General features: G+C 43.9%; 1 protein-coding gene across 2 annotated transcripts in view; it reads left to right on the forward strand.

The window, feature by feature from the left end:
• The window catches only part of LOC126095296 (zinc finger protein 665-like), a 148,827-nt gene that overhangs the window by 28,596 nt on the left and 97,207 nt on the right, over positions 1-23,024 (forward strand). For both annotated transcript variants that reach the window (XM_049910080.1, XM_049910079.1), the window contains exon 2: positions 14,513-15,235. In XM_049910080.1, coding sequence (XP_049766037.1) covers positions 14,552-15,235 — 684 coding nt within the window. In that variant the 5' untranslated portion in view covers positions 14,513-14,551. The remainder of the gene's footprint in view (positions 1-14,512; positions 15,236-23,024) is intronic.

Below are 23,024 nucleotides of genomic sequence, written 5' to 3' on the forward strand. Positions count from 1 at the left end.
GGACATTAAGGTTAGAGTAGCTGTTAGAGCCATCACTCATTTTAAACATCAGGATTAGAAAAATTACTCAGAGGTCTAAAAAAGTTTTACTTACATTGGAGCTTGCTACGCAGGAAGTGATAATGCTCGTGTCAGGAGCATATTACGATTATTCAATATTAGTGTCGTCATCTTCTTACTAATCGTCTTAACAGAAAACTGTCTTCACATTCACTTAATACTCAACTAACTTTCACTGCCTCCTGGGGTTAAAGCCGAAAGCAACCCAAAATAAAAAGCCACCTAATTTACCATAAGACAGTGTATTTATTCTAACACAGGATGTATACTCCATCTTCTCTATGTTCGTTAATCGTATTATTATCCTCAATATACTTAACATATGCCATCTCTTTAAATTGCTACTCTTCTCAGTATAGTGGAATTCTGTATTACCGTATTAACACATTGTTGTTTCATGCACTGAGGCATGTTATCTCCACATTCATTGAGTAAACATCAATACTTATTAAACAGAAGGCATTACATTAAAGGTGGGGAAAGTTTACTACTTTTATCCCACTGTCTGATAGGTCACACAGTGACCTAATGGTTTCAGCGACACAGATGCTAATAGTGTATAATTAGTGTATGTGCACCAGAGATCCAATGTCACCTAATCCCACTATTAATCTGATAGACACAACTGAGATTAAGGAACTTAATAGCTTGTTGCTTTCCTCTCAGTGCCTAGATGCTAGTGTTGTGTCTGTATCTGGCCTTAAAACAAGAACACACTCCCACTGAGTTTCAAAGTTTCTTGCCATTACCTATGCACATAGATGATTTCAGACCTGGCCTAGATGCAGTTTTGTGGGAGGAGAGAGGGGCAGAAACCCTGCAGACTTTTAAGTCTGTTAGGGGGCAGAAACCAACTTTCATTGAGGCCAATGGAAAGTGTGCTGTATAGGAAACAAGAAAAAGATGGAAAGGAGCATGGCAGGAAATGGAAGAAAATACTACGACCAGCTTGGACACTCTCTGGCCACTAATCCAAATGTTGCAGAATGTAAGATCCTGGAGATTAGTTGAAAACTCTACCCAATATTTAGGAGGATGTCTGGCTGTTGAGATTTAGATTCCCTTAATTGTCCCAGGCAAATGGGTTTCCTTCAAAAGGGCACGGCTAATTTCCTTCCCCCATCCATGACACATTCCGAACTTGTGCTCCGTATCTAATGACCTCGATGTTGGTGGGGTATTAAACCCAACCTTCCTTCCTTTTTTCTACCCAGTAATCATTTTAAAAGACATCAACCAAAAAGGACATTCAGCAACATAGCTAGCAAACTCATAATGAGCTGCTCCCTTCTTCCTGTTCATATATCTAATAATACTTATCCAACTGAGCTGCTCTCATCCTCTTGTTCACATCTGTAACAATACTTATCCAAATTGTTTGTGAAACCATGTGGCTAACTTCTCAAAATTACACTTTACCTATTATCCACAAGAAAGAAATAATACACACATCCAAAAAAGTTTTGCATCACCTCATTTCCGAGAGTTCGGGAACCTCTACAGAATTTTGGAATAGAGATCAACATAAACATGATTTCTGCCCTTTTTTTTTCATGAAGACGTCACATTGCATATTGTACAACCATACAGCGAGCGAGACCTTCAGGGATGGTGGTCCAGATTGCGGTACACACCGGTACCTCTAATACCCAGTAGCACGTCCTCTTGTATTGATGCATGCCTGTATTCGTCGTGGCAAACTATCCACAAGTTCATCAAGGCACTGTTGGTCCAGATTGTGACACTCCTTAATGGCTATTGGGCGTAGATCCATCAGAGTGGTTGGTGAGCCATGTCATCCATAAATTGCCCCTTTCAATCAATCCCAGGCATGTTCGATAGAGTTCATGTCTGGAGAACATGCTGGCCGCTCTAGTCTAGTGAAGTGCTTGATGGTGGTGCGAATAGTCTTCCTTGAAGACAAACGCCTCACCAATATGCTGCCAATATTATTGTACTACCAGTCGGAGAATGTCGTTCATGAATTGTACAGCCATTATGGCGTCTTCCATGACCACCAGCGGCATATGTCGGCCCCACATAATTCCAGCCCAAAACAGCAGACAACCTCCACCTTGCTGCACTCGCTGGACAGTGTGTGTAAGGCATTCAGCCTAACCTGGTTGCCTCCAAACACGTCTCCGACGATTGTCTGGTTGAAGGCATATGCAACACTCATCGTTGAAGAGAATGGGATGCCAATTTTGAGCGGTCCATTCGGCATGTTGTTGGGCCCATCTGTACTGCGCTGCATGGTGTCGTGGTTGCAAAGATGGATCTCGCCATGGATGTCGGGAGTGAAGTTGCGCATCTTCCAGCCTATTGCACACAATTTGAGTCATAACATGATGTCCTGTGGCTGCACGAAAAGCATTATTCAAGATGGTGGTATTGCTGTCAGGGTTCCTCTGAGCCATAATCTGTAGGTAGCCTGGTGATCCACTGCAGTAGTAGCCATTAGGCGACCTGAGCAAGGCATGTCATCAACAGTTCCTGTCTCTCTGTATGTTCTCCATGTCAGAACAACATCACTTTGGTTCACTCCGAGACATGTGTAAACTTCCCTTGTTGAGAGCCTTTCCTGGCACAAAGTAACAATGCAGATGCGATCGAACATGTTTTTTTGCTCGCGTATCATGTCATTTCTGGAAACCCAGAATCTACTCTGTAGGAATCAACATGGATTCCGGAAACAGCGATCGTGTGAGACCCAACTTGCTTTATTTGTTCATGAGACCCAGAAAATATTAGATACAGACTCCCAGGTAGATGCCATTTTCCTTGACTTCTGGAAGGCGTTCGATACAGTTCCACACTGTCGCCTGATAAAGAAAGTAAGAGCCTATGGAATATCAGACCAGCTGTGTGCCTGGATTGAAGAGTTTTTAGCAAACAGAACACAGCATGTTGTTCTCAGTGGAGAAATGTCTACAGACGTTAAAGTAACCTCTGGCGTGCCACGGGAGTGTTATGGGACCATAGCTTTTCACAATATATATAAATGACCTAGTAGATAGTGTCGGAAGTTCCATGCGGCTTTTCGCGGATGATGCTGTAGTATACAGAGAAGTTGCAGCATTAGAAAATTGTTGCGAAATGCAGGAAGATCTGCAGTGGATAGGCACTTGGTGCAGGGAGTGGCAACTGACCCTTAACATAGACAAATGTAATGTATTGCGAATGCATAGAAAGAAGGATCCTTTATTGTATGATTATATGATAGCGGAACAAACACTGGTAGCAGTTACTTCTGTAAAATATCTGGGAGTATGCTTGCGGAACGATTTGAAGCGGAACAATCATATAAAATTAATTGCTGGTAAGGCGGGTGCCAGGTTGAGATCCATTGTGAGAGTCCTTAGAAAATGTAGTCCGTCGACAAAGGAGGTGGCTTACATAACACTCGTTCGACCTTTACTGGAGTATTGCTCATCAGTGTGGGATCCGTACCAGGTCGGGTTGACAGAGGAGATAGAGAAGATCCAAAGAAGAGCAGCGTGTTTCGTCACAGGGTTATTTGGTAAGCGTGATAGCGTTACGGAGATGTTTAGCAAACTCAGGTGGCAGACTCTGCAAGAGAGGTGCTCTGCATCGTGATGTAGTTTGCTGTCCAGGTTTCAAGAGGGTCCGTTTCTGGATGAGGTATCGAATATATTGCTTCCCTCCTCCTGAGGAGATCACGAATGTAAATTAGAGAGATTCGAGCGCACACAGTGGCTTTGTGGCAGTCGCTCTTCCCACGATCCATACACGACTGGAACAGAAAAGGGAGTTAATGACAGTGGCACGTAAAGTGCCCTCCGCCACACACCGTTGGGTGGCTTGCGGAGTATAAATGTAGATGTAGATGTAGATTGACTGTCTAGGCGTGGTTGACTACAGTCAACATGAGCCTTGTACCTCCTTCCTGGTGGAATGACTGGAATGGATTGGCTGTCGGACCCCCTCCGTCGAATAGGTGCTGGTCATGCTTGGTTGTTTACATTTTAGGGCAGGTTTAGTGACATCTCTGAACAGTCAAAGGGACTGTGTCTGTGATACAGTATCCACAGTCAACATCAATCTTCAGTTCTGGGAACTTTTTTGCTAATTTGCGACAATACTAATGCTACAGATGTCACAGGTGGATAATCAAACTTCACTAAGTTTTGGTGAAGTATGGTTTTGCAATCGGACCTTATGCCATAATTATTAGTTAAGTCACTTTTTAGTGCAATGGGAGTCACTAAACCAATGTGGCTAGTGCTGGAAAGGTCTCCAAAATACAAAGTAAATGTTCTATCTGAACCATGAAACTTATAATGCTTGTGTTATTCAACTAACTTTTTGAAGCACACACCCAAGTACCTTTACTCAACTAGTGACAGCTAATTCCTTAACCTCATGCATTTATATTGCAATCCACACTGATTCATCTATCAAAATTAGAGTTAATGCAATGTGCAAAAGTGCAGAGACACGAAGTGGTCACAACCTGTACAGTTTCTTAGGCTCAGTGTGATAAAAAAAGGCACCTCTCCCCTCCCATCCCCTCCCTTCCCCTCTCCATCTCCCCTCTCCCCTGTCCCCTCTCCCCTCCCCTCTCCCCTCTCCCCTCTCCCCTCTCCTTTCCCTCCCCTCCTCTCTACTCTCCCCTCAACTCTCCCACTCACTTCCTCTCCACTCCTCTCCACTCTCCCCTCCCTTCCTCTCCACTCCACTCCCCTCCCTTCCTCTCCACTCCCCTCCCTTCCTCTCCACTCCCCTCCCTTCCTCTCCACTCCCCTCCACTCTCCCCTCCCTTCCTCTCCACTCCCCCTCCCCTCTCCTCACTCTCCCCTCTCCTCACTCTCCCCTCTCCTCACTCTCCCCTCTCCTCACTCTCCCCTCTCCTCACTCTCCCCTCTCCTCACTCTCCCCTCTCCTCACTCTCCCCTCTCCTCACTCTCCCCCTCTCCTCACTCTCCCCTCTCCTCACTCTCCCCTGTCCTCACTCTCCCCTCTCCTCACTCTCCCCTCTCCTCACTCTCCCATCTCCTCACTCTCCTGCCCTCCCCCTCTCTTCCCCACTCCCCTCTCCCTCTCCTCACTCTCCCCATCTCCTCACTCTCCTCACTCTCCCCACTCCTCCCCCTCTCCCGTCCCCATCCTCTCCACTCTGTCTCCCCTCCTCACCCTCCCCTCTCCCACCCCCTCCCCCTCTATCCTCCCCTCTCCCACCCTCTCTCCCCTCCTCACCCTCCCCTCTCCCACCCCTCCCCCTCTATCCTCCCCTCTCACACCCCCTCTCCCTCTATCCTCCCCTCTCTCACCCCCACCCCGCTCTCTGCACTCCTCTTTCCTCTTTGCAGTTCCGCTCTTCCACTATCCTGTTTCCCCCTCTTAGTACTCCATCGCACCATAGTGCACCACACGCATTACCTCCATGCCAGAGCAAGTTCACCTATGCCACATTCCAGTCCTTGTGTGAGACTTCTTCCTCTCAGTTGTCAGCTACCCTCCCCCTTCCTCACCAGCGTTATGTCCCCTCAATTACTCCACTACAGTCGAGACTTTTTCCACTAGTTATTATACAAATTCCATAATACCTGAAATGTCCAGCAGTCAACATTCAAAATGCACATTGCTAAAGCCTCGCAACTGTCTTGCTAAGCCAACATTGATAAGCGAGTGAATGATCAGTGTAAATATCTCTTCTACCAAACATTGTGTTTACTGGACATGAGGGACAAATAGCAAAAATACATTATCGTGCAGTAATTCATTTTGCTTATGATTTGCTGTTTGCAACTACTGCAGATAAAACGTCAACAAGTAGACGAATTGAGAGAGCAAGTTTGCAAGTGGGCTTGAAAAACCATTGCATTATCTTTAAAATAACATAGAACTAACACACTGAAAAGAAAATAGTACAAATAATAGTGAAATTGTATAACCATTTAATATATATTTTTTTTAGGGCAGTTGAAAATGTCTGGGTAGACAGCAAAAGAACGAAATGGAATATGAGCTGCATAAGGCTCTTAAATAATGCTTCTGATGGGCTTGTAAAGGGAAGTGTATAATTAATATGTATTATCAGTTGTAGCTTTTCGCAATGTGACATAGGTTTTTCATGTGTAAACCATTAAAAGAGTTGTTCAGCAACAGTGGGGATCATATAAAACGGAGGAGGGGTCTGGCTTTAGTGGAAGATGCAGTTACAGCCATGTAGTAGTTGTGGTCTTCAGTCTGAAGACTAGTTTGATACAGCTCTCCATATATTGTACAAGCCTCTTCATCTCTACATAGCTACTGCAACCTACATCCATTTGATCTTGCTTAGTGTGTTCAACCTTTGGTTTCCTCCAAAATTATAACCCATCATGCTTCCTTTGATTTCCAAATGGATGATTCCTTAATGTCCCAGCATATGTCTATAACCTGTAGTTACATTGTACCATAAATTTCTTTTTTCACCAATGCAGTTCAGTACCATTTCATTAGTCATTCAATCTACCCATTTAGTTTTCAATATTCTTCTGTAGCACCACATTTCAAGAGCTTCTGTTCTCTTCTTGTCTAAAGTGCTTGTTGTCCACTTCAATACGAAGCTACACTCCATACAGATTCCTCCAAAAAAGACTTCCTGCCATTTACATTTATATTGAATTTTCCAAATTTCTCTTTTTCAGAAACACTTTTCTTGCCATTGCCAGTGTGCATTTTTAACCTGTCTACTTTGGGCATCATCAGTTATTTTTTTGCCCAGATAGGAAGACTCCTCTACTACTCATAGTGTCTGATTTCCCAATCTGATTGTATTGGCCTGACATGATTTAATTCATCTGTATTCCATTATCTTGATTTTAGTTTTGTTGATATTCATCTTATAACCTGTTTTCAAGATGCTGTCCCTCCTGTTCAACTACTATTCCAAGACATTTGCTATCCCCGACAGTATTATATCATCAGCAAACAGCAAATTTTTTCGTTTCCTCTCCCTGAACCTAAATTCCCTTTCCAAATTTCTTCTTGGTTTCCTTAACTGCTTGCTCAGTTTACAGACTGAATGACATCAAATGTGAGCTACACCCCTGCCTTGCTCCCCTCTCACCTACTGCTTCCCTTTTATGCCCATTGACCCTTATAACTGCAATATGGGTTCCATAGAAGTTGAGATAACTTTTCACTCTTTGCGTTTCACTCTGGCTACTTTTAGAATTTCAAAGGTGTATTCCAATCATCATTGTCAAAAGCTTTCTCTAAATTTATAAATACTATCAATGTAGGTTTGCCTTTCTTTCACTGATATTTTTGATAAGCCATGGGATCACTATGGCCTCGTGTGTTTCTACATTTCTTCAGAACTGAAGTTGATGTTCTTTGACTTCTGCTTCTACCAATTTTTCCATTCTTCTGTAAATAATCTATGTCCATATTTTGCAAGTGATGTGTATTAAACTTTTAGTTTGATAATATTGACACCTGTCAGTACCTGCCCTTTTTTGGAAAAGGAATCGTTACATTCTCCATGATGTCTAAGGATATTCTGCAGTCTGATTTATCTTGCATACAAGGTGAAATAGTTTTGTCATGGGTGGCTTTTTCAAGGATCTCAATAATGCTGAGGGAAATGTCACCCACTCTAGGAGACTTATTGGGCTGTAATGAAAATAAAATTGAGGTGGGTAGGATATGTAGCCAGATGAACTCTAAGAGGTAAAAAAAAATTGAAATAATGGTCAAGATGGACACATCTCATTAAAGTTATGTGGGGTAGATGCATGTAGCTAAAGATAGCAATGCTTGAAAAAGTGTAGTGGTGGTTTTATCCAGCAGCATCAAATAGCTTGTGGCAGTGGTATTGTCACCACTTACTGTACCACAAAAACCCCTATATATGCAATACTGGCCATGTCATTGGCGAGTTGCTACCCCCCCCCCCCCCCCCCCCCTCCCCGGGGGGGGTTCACAACTCTTTTGTGGACACGTGCGTAGCGAGCACGGAACCCCGAGCTAATGTGGCCCTCCTTCCTTTCCGGGCTGCATACCTTCCCTTTCCTCATCCTTCCCCCTCCCCCATCTTCGCCCCCCCCCCCCCCTCACCTCTGGCTCTTTCCTTCCCTTTCTCCCCCTCTGGGAGTATGGTTTGTGCCTTGCTTTCTATACTTGCAAGTCTTCGTCCTTCCTCTGTCCTTCTCTTTTCCTTCCCGCTTCTCTCTGCACTTTTCTCCGCTGCGGCGTTTGAGACCCCTCTTCTTTCCTTTCCCTTTCTCTTTTTTCCTCCCTGTGCGTGTCTGAAGGCCGACCCATGCACTTCCATGCGTAGCCGGTGACGGGGTAACGCGTAATTCCCCACCCCGGGTAGACAGGTAGGACACGTACGTACCCCCTGGTAACGGCCAGGCCCAGGGAGGGGTGATTACCTGAGCTGATACCTTCCGAAAGTGCCGATTGGTCCCTCCGTCCGTTTGTCGGGAGGTGTGACCTGAGGTGTGAACAATCACCTAAGGCGGGAGTGCCCTCAGTGAGGGCCCCCACAAGGGAGGAGCGCGCCATCGGAGACGCTGGTAATCATGGGGGATTCTTCCGCAATGGTTTCCTCACCTTCCACTATGTCTGCTCACAAACGTAAGTTCACTGAGTCTCAGCCACAGACAGTTCTTCCATCGTTGCCACAGTTCCTTGTTGTTTCTCGGTCTGACGAAGGTCACGACTTCTCCACGGTCAACCCTTTCATTATTCAGAAAGGTGTCGACGCAATTGCAGGTCCTGTAAAGTCTTGTTCCAGATTACGGAATGGCACCCTGTTGTTAGAAACAGTCAGTGCCCTCCAGGCACAAAAATTGCTGCGTACTTCTCTGCTCCACACCTTCCCTGTCCGGGTGGAACCGCACCGTACCTTAAATTCCTCGCGTGGAGTCGTTTATACACGCTCCCTCGATGGATTGTCTGACGAAGAAATTCAACACTACCTGTCTGACCAGGGCGTAACGGCTGTTCATCGAGTTATGAAAAGGGTTGACACGAACATCATTCCAACCCGCACTGTCTTCTTGACATTTGACAAAGTTCAACTCCCATTGAAAATCAAAGCAGGCTATGAGACAATTTCCGTTCGCCCTTATGTCCCAAACCCTACGCGTTGCTATCGGTGTCAGCGGTTCAATCACACCAGCCAGTCCTGTTCCAATCCGGCCAAATGTGTTACGTGTGGCAAGGATGCTCATGAGGGTGCTTGTCCACCTCCATCCCCTCGCTGCATCAACTGTATGGGTGACCACGCTGCTTCCTCTCGAGATTGCCCCGTTTTTAAGGACGAAAAGCTCATCCAGGAAATAAGAGTGAAGGAAAAGGTGTCGACCTTTGCTGCTCGAAAATTATTCGCCAGTCGCCAGCCCACTGTGCCTCAGACAGGAAAATACAGCACTGTCCTTGCTTCTCCTCGGCCAACAAAGGAGGCGGCCACGCAGACTTGCGACCTCACCTTTAGTGCCACGGTCGTCAGATCGGCCAGCGCGAAGATCGCCCGTTCAACCTCACCACTTTCGCCTGCCCACTCTATGGCTCACCCTTCATCGGGTTCTGCTAAATCTCGAGCCCAAAAGTCAGACACCAAGCCTTCCAAAAAAGAGCATACTCGTGAAGAGTTTTTACGTACCGCAACTTCCCAACCATCGGTTCCTCCTTCATCTAAACATCATACTTCTAAGAAGGCTACAAAGAAACCCAGTTCCTCTCCTCCTCCGCCAAAGCGTGTCCCATCTACAGCACCACCTGGCGGAAATCGCCCTCGGCCGTCTTCTGTGTCGCTGAGGCGCATTGCTGGTAGCCGGTCAACCAGCCAATCGCTGGTGGCAGGAGCTGCTCCTGACCAACCTATGGATCAGGATTTCTGCCTTCGGCTGAATGCCATTCCATGCTGTCGGTCGCTAGCTCCGAGCAGTCTTTGAGTTGACAGCAACTTTGGTCACATTCCTCCATTCTCTGTTCACCCCATGTCCATTATCCACTGGAATATCCGCGGCATTCGAGCCAATTGGGATGAATTGTCGATCCTCTTACGATCCTACTCGCCGGTGATCTTCTGTCTTCAGGAAACAAAGCTGCGTCCCCATGACCACTTTGTTCTCCCTCATTTTCAGTCCGTCCGATATGATCTCCCCTCTGTTGAAGGCACTCCAGCCCATGGAGGGCTCATGATTCTTCTCCATGATACTCTCCATTATCACCCAATCCCCTTAAACACTTCCTTCCAAGCTGTCGCCGTCCGTCTTTCCCTTTCCGGATACACGTTCTCTCTTTGTACTGTATACATTCCATCGTCCACACCAATGGCACGAGCTGATCTCCTTCATCTTCTTGGTCAGCTTCCACCCCCCTATTTGCTGGTTGGGGACTTCAATGCCCACCACCCGCTTTGGGGATCTCCACATCCTTGTCCACGTGGCTCACTATTGCTAGACGTCTTCCACCAAGCGGATCTAGTTTGCCTCAACACTGGGGTCCCTACATTTTTGTCTGCCTCCACGACAAATTTATCTCATTTGGACCTTGCAGTCGGTACTGTTCCGCTGGCTCGGCGCTTCGAATGGTTTGCCCTTGATGATACACACTCGAGTGACCACTTTCCATGTGTCCTTAGACTGCAGCCTCAACTGCCATATATGCGTCCGAGACGCTGGAAGTTTGCCCAGGCCGACTGGACACTTTTTTCGTCTCTAGCGACATTCGATGACCGTCACTCTTCCAGCGTTGACGATGAGGTCACACACGTTACCGACGTTATTCTTACAGCTGCGGAACGTTCAATACCACGCACCTCCGAATTGCCCCGGCGCCCCCCAGTTCCTTGGTGGAACGAGGCATGCCGTGACGCAATACGCGATCGGCTACGTGCTCTCCGCGTTTTCCGCCACCATCCTACTTTGGCCAACTGTATCTGCTATAAGCAGTTTCGAGCGCGATGCCGTCGTGTGATCCGCGATAGCAAGAAGGTAAGCTGGAAATTTTTTATTAGCTCATTTAACACCTTCACTGCCTCCTCGGACGTTTGGAGTCGGCTTCGACGGTTCTCAGGCGCACCTAGTTTCTCCCCGGTCTCAGGGCTCACTGTCGCGCATGATACATTAGTGGACCCCGTCGCAATTTCTAACTCTTTGGGTCAGCACTTGCTGAGATTTCGAGCTCTTCTAATTACCCGCCAGCGTTTCTCCCGAAGAAACATGCAGCGGAAGTGCGACCTCTTGCTTTCTCCTCTCAAAATCGCGAAAGCTACAATACTGTTTTCTCCATGTGGGAACTCCAACATGCACTCTTTTCTTCTCGCTCCTCCGCCCCAGGACCGGATGGTATCCACGTCCAAATGTTGCTGCATTTATCAACCCATAGTCTGCGTAACCTCCTTCGCCTTTATAATCGAATTTGGACCGACAGTACTTTTCCCAGACGATGGCGGGAAGCTATCGTCATTCCTGTTCCGAAACCTGGATAGGACAAACATCTCCCCTCCAGCTATCGCCCCATTTCTCTCACGAGAAGTGTCTGTAAGGTTTTGGAGCGTATGGTGAATTACCGTTTAGCTTGGTGGCTGGAATCCCGCAGACTTTTAACACCTGCCCAATGCGGATTCCGAAAGCATCGTTCTGCAGTTGACCATCTTGTTGCTCTCTCCACTTATATCATGAATAATTTTCTCCTGAAACGCCAAACAGTAGCAATATTTTTTGATCTGGAGAGAGCATACGATACCTGTTGGAGGACAGGTATCCTCCGCACACTGTTCTCTTGGGGCTTTCGAGGTCGGCTGCCCCTTTTTCTTCGCGAATTTATGGCAGAGCGCACATTTAGGGTGCGGGTGAACACTGCTCTCTCCCGTACTTTCTCCCAAGAAAACGGGGTACCCCAGGGCTCCGTGCTGAGTGTTGTACTGTTTGCCATTGCCATCAATCCCATTATGGATTGTCTCCTTCCTGATGTCTCGGGCTCCCTCTTTGTGGACGATTTTGCGATCTACTACAGCTCTCAACGGACCAGTCTTCTAGAACATCGTCTTCAAGGATGTCCCGATCGCCTCCATTCTTGGAGCATCGACGCCGGCTTCCGTTTTTCTCCCAGTAAGACCGTTTGTGTTAATTTTTGGCGACGTAAGGAGTTTCTTCCGCCCTCCTTACATCTAGGTCCTGTCAACCTTCCGTTTTCTGACGTCGCTAGTTTCTTGGGTCTTATGTTTGACAGAAAACTGTGCTGGTCCTCCCACGTTTCCTATCTTTCGGCTCGCTGTCTGCGATCCCTCAACACCCTCCGTGTCCTGAATGGTACCTTCTGGGGAGCGGACCGAGTGGTCCTCCTCCGCATCTATCGCGCCTTAGTGCGCTCGAAATTGGACTTTGGAAGCATTGTCTACTCCTCTGCTCGGCCGTCTATTCTTCGGCGTCTCGACTCTATCAACCACCGTGGATTACGTTTAGTGTCTGGAGCTTTTTACACCAGCCCTGTGGAAAGCCTTTATGCTGAGACTGCTGAACCTCCGTTGTCCAATCGGCGAGCAGTCCTTCTGAGTCGTTATGCTAGCCATCTGTCTTCCATGCTTGCTAATCCAGCCCATGACTTTTTTTTCGACGCCTCCTTTGAGGGAGGGTATGCAGGCCGCCCCTCCTCCCTACTACCACCGGGAGTCCGCTTCCGTCAATTGCTCCATTCTCTTTCCTTCCGCTTTCCTAAAACCTTCTTGACAACTTGGGGTACAGCACCGCCTTGGCTCCGTCCCCGGATCTGCCTGCTCCGAGACCTGTGTCGATTTCGGAAGGATGGTACCCCTTCACTTGTTTATCGTCGGGCATTTGCTGCTCTATGTGCACAAATGACGAATGTCACATTTATTTACACCGACGGCTCGAAAACATCGTTAGGTGTAGGGAGTGCCTATGTTGTTGGTGACACCCCAAATCACTTTCGGCTTCCCGACCAGTGTTCGGTTTATACTGCGGAGCTTTACGCTGTTCTCCAGGCTGTCCACTACATCCGCCGCCATCGGCAGATACAGTACGTTATCTGCTGATTCTCTCAGCTCTCTCCTCAGTCTCCAAGCTCTTTACCCTGTGCACCCTCTGGTCCACCGGATTCAGGACTGTCTGAGCTTGCTCCACCTGGGGGGCGTCTCGGTGGCGTTCCTCTGGCTCCCGGGACACGTTGGTATCTGCGGCAATGAGGCGGCCGATATTGCAGCCAAGGCTGCAGTCTCTCTTCTTCGGCCAGCTATTCAATATATTCCCTTCGCCGATCTACGGAGCGTTTTATGTCGTCGTGTTCTTCATTTATGGCACGCACATTGGTCGACACTTCTCCAAAATAAGTTGCGGGACGTGAAAACTCTTCCTTGTGCTTGGACCTCTTCCTCCCGAGCGCGTCGTCGGGAGGAGGTAATTTTAACTAGACTCCGGATAGGGCACTGTCTTTTTAGCCATCGACATCTTTTAAGCGGCGATCCTCCCCCACTCTGTCCCCACTGCTCTCAGCTGTGGACGGTAAGACACCTTTTAATTGAGTGCCCCTATTTTAATCCGTTACGCGCCTGTCTACAGCTATCGCCTGATATATCGTCAATTTTAGCATATGACACGCGATCGGCCGATCGCGTTCTAGAGTTCATTCGTGCCAGTGAAATGACGTCAGTCAAAAAGAGTTGCTATCCACATTGAAAAGTGCCAAATAAGATAAGCACAATTTTATTTGTCTGAGTGACTGTTGTGCATAAAAGATGACTGTGAAACCTATCTGTCATCTCAATAGCAAATTCCATTCTTCAGGTAATCCTTAAGGTAAAAATCAGATTTAATCTGAAATCACCATAAAATAAGCCATCTTTGAACTGTTTGTAAATGTTTGTATTCAGGCTAAGATTGCTTTCAGTGTCGCATTGAAGTATATTAACCCCGGAAGCTAAGAAGATAATGGAAAAGGGGGATGAAATGCAAAACAGCGGTAATGGGATGTAACAGGCAGTTCAGAATTTAGGATGCAAGATTTATTTGCACTTTTTTAAAATTCTGCTTCACTTATTGTAATTGCTATGATATTGGACATTTCCGTTACTTAAAGTTATAATAAACTTTTTCAGTGTAAAATACGGCAGTATGCATAATAACCTTAAGCTACCTTTAGTATTATATGTATGGTGATCAGTGCCTTACTCTTATGTCCTCTCTCTCTCTGTCTGTTGACCATTTGTATCCTGAACTTCATCTTGAATTTTCTTTCCAGCCTTTCAATTTTTTGTATGTCCAGTTTGCTTTTTATTTTCAACAGCTGGAGGGGGATCTGGATCGTAAGGCAATATTGATGAAGCTACTCCAGTTGCCCTTTTGTGTAACAGTTTTATAATATTTCTGATTTCTTTTACTCATTTTTGGTGTTCAGGTTATTTAAATGTCAGGTAACGTACTCATCTTCAAATATAGTTCATTTACATATATTCTGTATGGTGTTACAGGCTGTGCTGAGAAACCCGGTTTCGGAGGTGGTATGACAGATGATGGATGACGACACAAGATCACAAGAACTGTTGGACAGTGTTGACATCTCACAGTTACGACCTGATGGGAAACTTAATACATCAGTTGCACCACCTTCCCTCAAGGTTGATGAAGATGGATGCGCAGTTATTGCACCACCTGTTACACAGTATGTCAACATACACAGGTTGGCTGAACCTTCTCTTGGTGCTGTTGGGGGTAAGGGGGGAACAGGCGGTGGTGTCCCTTCGGACTGCGGGCCTACTGGCCTTGACCTGGTTCCTCATCATGTTGTGCATAATGGACTTGTGGTTGACATGATGGTACCAGGAAGTGCTGGTGAATTTGTGGCACATGGTGCAGCTGGCTACCTTCCTCCTGTGGGTGACCATTATGATGAAGATGTCTTACTGACGGAAGATGATCGTCGCCTTGCAGCAGCCCTCGTTGCTGTACAGATTGCTCAGCAGCAGAAGCATCATGGAAATGTGGGCAGTAGTCATCATGGTTTGCCTCACCCCCAGGAATTAGGCCTAGTTACTGTTAATGGTGCCCTGCCGTGCCTTACTAAGGTTCCTGATCATCATAATGGAAGCAGCGTACCTATGTCACCAGACCGTGCTGCTGTAGTTCAAGGGTACATACAGACAGCAGGTGTAGTTGTTGATGATGACCAGGAGCACCAACTATTGACTGAACAGGTATGTTCTTTAAAAATAGTTAGATTGCTATTATGAGATCAGTGTGGTAATCAGGCTCCCTCGTATTGGTTGGAAGTAAGAAATTGTATGCAAATTCTGTTTAATTTATTTAAACATTCTGTTGTAAAACATCTATTTGTTAACAAAACATACGAATGTGGTGTAGACCCTCATGACTGTTGTATGGGAACTGAACCAAGGAACAAAACAGAAACTGTATCTTTTTTTGTTCTGCTGTACTGTACTGTAAAATAATGGCTTGAACTGTTTACATTTCTGCACAAAGAGTGTAAGATCGCAAGACTTAAAGAGAGAAAGCCACAGCACAGTAGTATTGTCACTCTGGTATTGCTATTTTTGCACTTAGTACAGCATTCATCTAGCATCTAGTGGTTTCTACACTGTATCGTTTTGTGATATTCTGTGATACATTGCAGACGCTGCTAGCCTTACCAATAAATTAATGAAAAAAATCATCCCCATGGTCCGTGAACTTTTCATACACTTAAACACTTTGTTTATCGCTTGATTGTTAAGTACATAATGCCATACGATATACATTTGTTCACAATAAGAAACTGTACAATATACAAATCTGTAAAATTATTCTGTTTTTCTTGATTTGGGAAAAATATTTTAATTAAATCATTTACTAATACTCATTTTAGTAGGAAGCAGGATAGACATAGAAAGTCTGAATAGAAGGCTAAGCACTGATGTCATTAATTTGAAGATATACACTTTCACAGTTTTATGTAAGCACTCAATTACATATAATTTCTTTTTCTTAATTGGTGTTGTGGTCTTCAGCAATCTTCTGTAGCACCAAATTTGTAAAGCTTCTATTCTCATCTTTCTGATTATTGCCCAAATTTCACTTTTGCATAACACTTAAAATTGTATTTGTTGTTAACAAATTTCCTTTTTTCAGAAGCACTTGTCTTGCTATTGCCTGTGTGCAGTTGATATCCTCTCTACTTCAACCATCATCACATATTTTTCTACCCAAATAGCAATACTCAGCTAATACTTTTAATGTCTTGGTACTTGTTGTAATTCCGTCCACTTCACTTGATTTTATTAAAGTACATATTGTACCTTTGTTGATATTCATCTTATAACCTGTTTTTAAGACACCATCTTTTCTGTTCATTTGCTCTTCCACGTCCTTTTGCCATCTCTGACAGAATTACAATGCCATCGGCAAACCTCAGAGTTTTTGTTGATTCTTCCTGAACTTTAATTCCCTTTCGAAATTTGTATCTCATTATTTCTTCTTTATCTACTTAAATATTCTCTTCAAGTTCATTTCCCTTGTATAGCACTTCTATTCCTTCCATCTTTCAGCCTTCCCTTCTGTGCCTTGTACTAGCTTGCCACCTAAGTGCTTAATATTCATACAGTGATTCCTTTGTTCTTAATTTTTTTCCAGGTGGCATCTATCTTTCTGACAGGTATGCATGCTTCTGCAGCATTGGATTTCCCATTTAGTCGTTTCTGATTTTGCCATTTTGCACTTCCTATAATTTTTTTAGACATTTCTTTTCCCTTTCCCTCTTCACTTTCTGGGTTTTTATATTTTCCCCTTTCACCTATTAAAATCAGTATGTCATATGTTACCTAAGATTTCTATTGTGCCTTGTCTCTCTGCCTGATTGTTCCACTGCTGATTCCGCTATACCATTTCTTAAAGCTACCCATTCATCTTCTGTAATATTCCTCGCCTGCCTCAGTCAGTAAGTTCAATTCTTATTGCAATATTAAAATGATGAACAGCTGACACTAGTCCAAAATTAATGGTTGCAATGTGGTGCATTGTCCCATTAGTGTTACAGGAGGACAGTGTATTGCCCATAGTCTCAGCACCAAAGCCAGCAAAGGTGGCTACAATATTATAAAATCTTGTGATATGAGCACATGTCTGACATTCATGATTGTCTTCCAAATGCCCATGCAAGACATAAACAAAATGGTGCTTGCTGGTATTCTGCATGAATTATGAATCAAAAAAGTGTAAAATACACAATCTCCTGTCACTGCAGCCCACATTGCTCCATCTGGATTGTTTGAAGCTTATACTCACTGCTTCTTGTTGTTTCTGTCATCAGTGGTAGGTTTGGTTTCATACAGTTCTCCATAGCCATCAGTTGCTATGAATTCCTTTCCTTTCAGTGTAACTGCTGCAATATACATAATCAACAAACTGCCCTACTTACTCATTTCTATTATCTGTTTCATAATGATTGATATGTAATGTCGAGCTCTACTACTGAACACATAGCTTGAAGATTACCATAGGTGTGCTGCATTTCACCAGAACTGCAGAAATGTCTAGTTTCATTTAGTATGTGAATACTAAATTTTACTTGGGAACAAGTCACCAGATGCTGAAGTATTTGCAAGAAAACACACTTTTTCAAGCATTTTTTATGAGTATCAAATCTGAATAGTCACAGATGCCAAGCTGTACTTTCACACTCTTCTTTGCACAGTTTAAAGATACAAAAATTAGCTGGTGGATTTACATTGGTTTTTTTTCTAATTAATTTCATCTTAATGCTGATAAATGCAAAATACTGGGATTGAGATTAACATCACAGCTGAAACAGCGCACACTCCGCTGCAGAGTGAAAATCTCATTCTGGAAACATCACAGCTGTTTTGATGGAGAAAAAAACCCTGTAAAGTGTGAAAAGTTTGAACTTGTGTTGTTTTTGTTTATTATTAACAATGATTAATCTGTGAATTAGAGTTGGTGGCCAATAAATATCTTCGGGAGGCGAAACACATGTACTGCTTCTGGTAGACCCACATAAATGTAATAGTGAGACACTTCCTAGCTTTCGTATCTGATAGCCCTTCCTTGCAGAGGAGCCTGGGGTAGGTTGGGGAAGGTTAAAAGGAAGGAAAGATCACTTGGACCCAAATTCATCACTCCCCTTGCATTAACAAGACCAGTCACAGAACCTGTTGACAGTAGATTGTCTGAACTCGGCAAGGTTGCTGGTTGAGACACACTCATCCCTTGTATCTCGCTGTAAGTACCTGAAATGCACTAACCTGCATCTTTCATATAATGATGTCCCCTCTGCATAATGAAAGCACTGGTCGTGGATTTGCAGACTCGGGATCTGGATGACTAGCTGTAATGGTGTAGAATGATGTGAAGTCTGACAGTGGTAAAAAGTAAAATAAAGTCGTGTGGCATGAAGGGCTGGGAGACTCTGAAGGACAGGTTCAGCCGGTGAAGTGGAAAGATTTTCCCTATCCATCATGCCCACAGGCACTTTTCCGTCATGAGATGTGATTGCTGTCTACTGAGTATATCTGGCAAGTGTGGGCACCAGTTACCTGTTATAAATCTTGCTTTTAGAAATTGTTCTGGTGCTCCAGCGACTCAGTTCCATCGCCGTGTATGAACTTGCTTTTATTCTGGCAAGTGACTGTACTGGGTGCATGTGTAGTGTAATGTCATGTTTGTTTTGGAGATTATGAGAGGAAGGGAGAGGGTGAAACCCAGTGCCAGAACATAGCCTCCTATTCTTGGAAGACCACCAAAGGGGCTACCGAGCTTAATGTCCCCATACGATGGATGGATCTCCATCAACAGTGTCACACGCCCTCACTTCATGCAACAGGATCCAGGACATTTGGCACAAAGATTGGCGATAACGGACTCCATGCCACCACCCTTCCTGACCCCTATACCGTAAAGACATGGGGGAAAATGTTAATAGTGCGTGGCACACCTGGATAGTCACCCACACAAGTACTGGCCATGCCCGACAGTGCTTAGTTTCAGTGATCTGACAGGAACTGGAGTATCCACCTTGACACGGCCATTGCAAGTTAGTGGTCAAATAATAGCATGCATGTTTTTTGAAGGTATGCAATTTTTAATTCTAGTAGTTTCCTTTGTGGTGGTTTACAAGACATCACATATGGTGAAACAGAAGGATTTTTCTTAGTGGTGCACTTCAGCTGCTGTCTGCACTTGGTTTTCACCATGTTGAATCTGCCAGTTACCTGTTATAAATCTTGCTGATGAACAGTCACCTTTTAGAAATTGTTCTGGTGGTGCAGCTGCTCAGTCCCACCTCCGTGTACGAACTTGCTTTTCTTCTGTACTTCGCTCCTTGTTGGGTGATGATGAAATGTTAGATTACGACTATACTTCTAGCTACTAAGTGAACTTTGAACTGTCATTTGCACATATCTGTATTTAAACAGGATTGCCACAAGTTCTGGAAATCAGAGAATTTGAAATATGTCAGGGAAATCAGTGAAATGTTAGGCAGATTTGAAAAAAAAAGAAAAAAAAAAACTGGAAAAATTTCGTTTTTGTCCCAGTAGATGAAAAGGTTTGTTTACAGAGGTGTCGTGCATCGTTGCTGGCTGGGCACAGCTGAGAATGTGCTTCCCTTCTTCCTTATTTTCTCCCATTCCTACCATTCTTCTCAGCTTGCTGTCAGTGCTGCTACTGCTTCTTGCTGCTAGCCTAGCAGCTGCCAACAAGAGGCAGGGAGGCATGAGGAGTGGTTTGTTTGGATATGATTCTCAAAGATTGTTGACGCAGTGGCTGGAGACGGTGGTCATGGGTGCATGACTTGTGTGTGAGTGATTGTGTGAATGTGTGTGTGCTGTCATTTTCTGACAAAGGCTATGGCTGAAAATTTAGTTGTGAAAATGTGTTTGTCTTTTCTACGGGCCTGTCTGTGGCTCATCGATCATCATCATCATCATCAAAGTTGAGTTGCTACCTATCCTCCTTAGTTCTGATTGACAGAGTATTTGCACAGTTATCTGTTCCATGGATTGATCACTGTGGTCTCACTTCATCAACATGATGCAACATGTGAATAGCTGGCCACATGAGTGGATTTCCACGACGGCCCAAAACGCAGGCCATTTCTGCTGGTATCTCTTAACATATCGGACCTGCCGATTTGGAGCCCACCGTTTCCCACTAATGTGCAGGCTCTGGTCATTGGATATAGCCTCAGTGATATGCCTGCAGGCCGATCTGTTTGGGTGTGCCATGACGTGGTGGCTTTGCTTGGTTTATCCATGGACCCAGGACTGAGGTGCTCTTCGGCAGGCCCAAGGCCATGGGTGATGGATTTCAGGAATTGCAGCTGTCTCACCCCAAGTACATTGTTCAGTGCAGCATTTTACAGACATTTTATTTGTTGTTGTATATTGTGGCACTTCAAAAGAGGTTTACATAGGCCCTACTAGAAAGTATGGACAATAAGAAGAAGAAAATTTTGACAGTTGCTGGCAGTTTGTATGCTGTGTACTGATATATTTCTGTACCTGTAAGACCAAACAATGGAAAATCCGGGATAGAATATTAAAATATTATGAAAAGGAAAGTTGCTGTTGCTACAAACCATATAGTGGAGATGCTGAGTCGCAGATAGGTAAAAAAAAAAAGCCTTTACAATTAAAGCTTTCGGACGTTAAGGCCTTCGTCAACAATAGATGACACACACACACACACACACACACACACACACACACACACACACACACACACTACTGCAGTCTCAGGCAACCAAGTGGTTTCATTTGCCTGAGACTGCAGTAGTGTGTGTGAGTTGCATTTGTGTGTGTGTGTGTGTGTGTGTGTGTGTGTGTGTGTGTGTGTGTGTGTGTGTGTGTGTTAAAACATCTATATCATTTGGTTTGCTTTCTCCATCTAAAAACAGTTAATTACAAAAGATGTTGATGTTAATACTTAAGATTTTTGCTCACACAGGAAGGAATACAGAAGTCCTAGATTTTTTGTCAACTTACTTCTTTACTTACCCTTGAGATCTCAAAATTTGCCAGGGAAAAATGCTAAAACTTATCTGGAAATCGGGGAAATATCAGGGAATTTGACTTGGGGAAACTTGTGGCAACCCTGTTAAAGTATTCACTTCTCACCCTGACATATTTCAGTAGTTATAACTTAAAGTAATTTAATTAGACATCAAACATTAACACCTACTGATACAGAATGCCTGACACCTATGTCATCAGAGTTATCTTTAACATAAAAGTTATTCATTTGTTTTTGTCTCCCTGTTGACATTGTCAGCAGTCCTCTTACTCTGTTCAGTCTGTGATACTGCCAGCTTGGAGTGCCGAAGCATACTTATAGCCTTGTTATAGCAAGTGATCGTCGCACAACGCATGACAGCTTGCCACTACACTTGTCACGGGGCGTGCACCTTCTGTACAAACATGATTGGGGCACACAGTACCTGCTACTTTCGTATATACTATTTAACAAATATCCATTATCATGATCATCTTTAGCTGGTACGAATATTGATAGTGGACCAGGGTATTTGATAAAACGCCCTGTTACACTACATATCCCCATGCTCAAGAGAAAGATGTGCATAATTGTTTATTCATATGCATCAAAATTTTCATTTTCTCAACAGGTATGTCATTTATACATATCATTAGTGACTATTACTCCAGCTCACATTTAACAATATTTGAGAAAACCTGCTTCGTTCAATATAACTATCATGTATCATATTTAAACATTATACTATGTCACGACTCTTTTTACAAAGGGCGTACACTCGTTTCTTTTAAAATAACTGAAACTTCTCTCTGTGGGTGGGTATTGTTTGTTTCCTTGGTCTGTTATCTCAATAAAGAGACTGATTTGCTTTAAGTTACGTGAGATTTTAACTCTTTTTTATGAAACAGTTCCCTTATACATAGCCGGGTGGGTGCTGTGGCTGAGCGGTTCTAGGCACTTCGGTCCGGAACCGCGCTGCTGCTATGGTCGCAAGTTTGAATCCTGCTTAGAGCATAGATGTGTGTGATGTCCTTAGGTTAGTTAGTTTTAAGTATTTCTAAGTCTAAGGGACTGATCATGACCTCAGATGTTAAGTCCCATAGTGCTTAGAGCCATTTGAACCTTATACGTAAATCTTCCTAACCCCTCCATAGACCAGTCTCTCTCATGAATCTGTCTATCCGTCTCCCATTTCTATTTTTCCTGATGTGAGTAAACTTTATATTATACACAAATCGCACAGCATTTATCAACTTATTTTCTACTTATCTCCTTACCTCAGTTTGAAGAGGTTTCTTGACTTAATACTTGACTGTACCCAGATGTCAACCTGTGTTGCTCCTCAGCTTATATCTTATTTTTCTTTTTACTCTACTTTGTTCCAGTTATTAAAGCGAATCCACATACTTATAATATTTTATAGACTAATATCCAAGCCTACCTATTTACTCAGTCACACTTTATACATTTAATTAACTCTTTATTAACAATATTACTAATTAGTATATGTGAGATAATACTATCTTGTGCTCTTAACCAATCTGTATTCTTGAAAAATTTTATATGAGAACTTATTTTATACCAGTTCGCTGATATATGTATTCTTTCATACATCAGTAATATCCAATTTTTCTAGTTATGAATTTTATTTTCCCTTTCTGTACTCTGTCTTGAAAAAATCAAGTTTTCTTTTATTACGTCAATGCATCTGCTGTTCGAACAAATGGCGCTTCATTCATCGTTCACGTGTGTTTAGCATCTCACTTTCGATGCAACTGTTGCATCGCACCTGGCTATCGTCCCAGAGAATGTCTGACATGCCTAAACATCACCACACTTGAATGTTTGTCATATTGTCATGGCCTCATGTCTCATGTTTGCAGATCAGTCTCGGCAGTCCTGTGAAAACAGGTCAAAACATATCAGAAATGAGAATGGTTGCAATTGGGGACTGTTGCTTGTGGAAAGAGGAAAAGATATAAT

The sequence above is a fragment of the Schistocerca cancellata genome, chromosome 8 (genome assembly GCF_023864275.1).
Source record: "Schistocerca cancellata isolate TAMUIC-IGC-003103 chromosome 8, iqSchCanc2.1, whole genome shotgun sequence".
Taxonomy (NCBI): domain Eukaryota; kingdom Metazoa; phylum Arthropoda; class Insecta; order Orthoptera; family Acrididae; genus Schistocerca; species Schistocerca cancellata.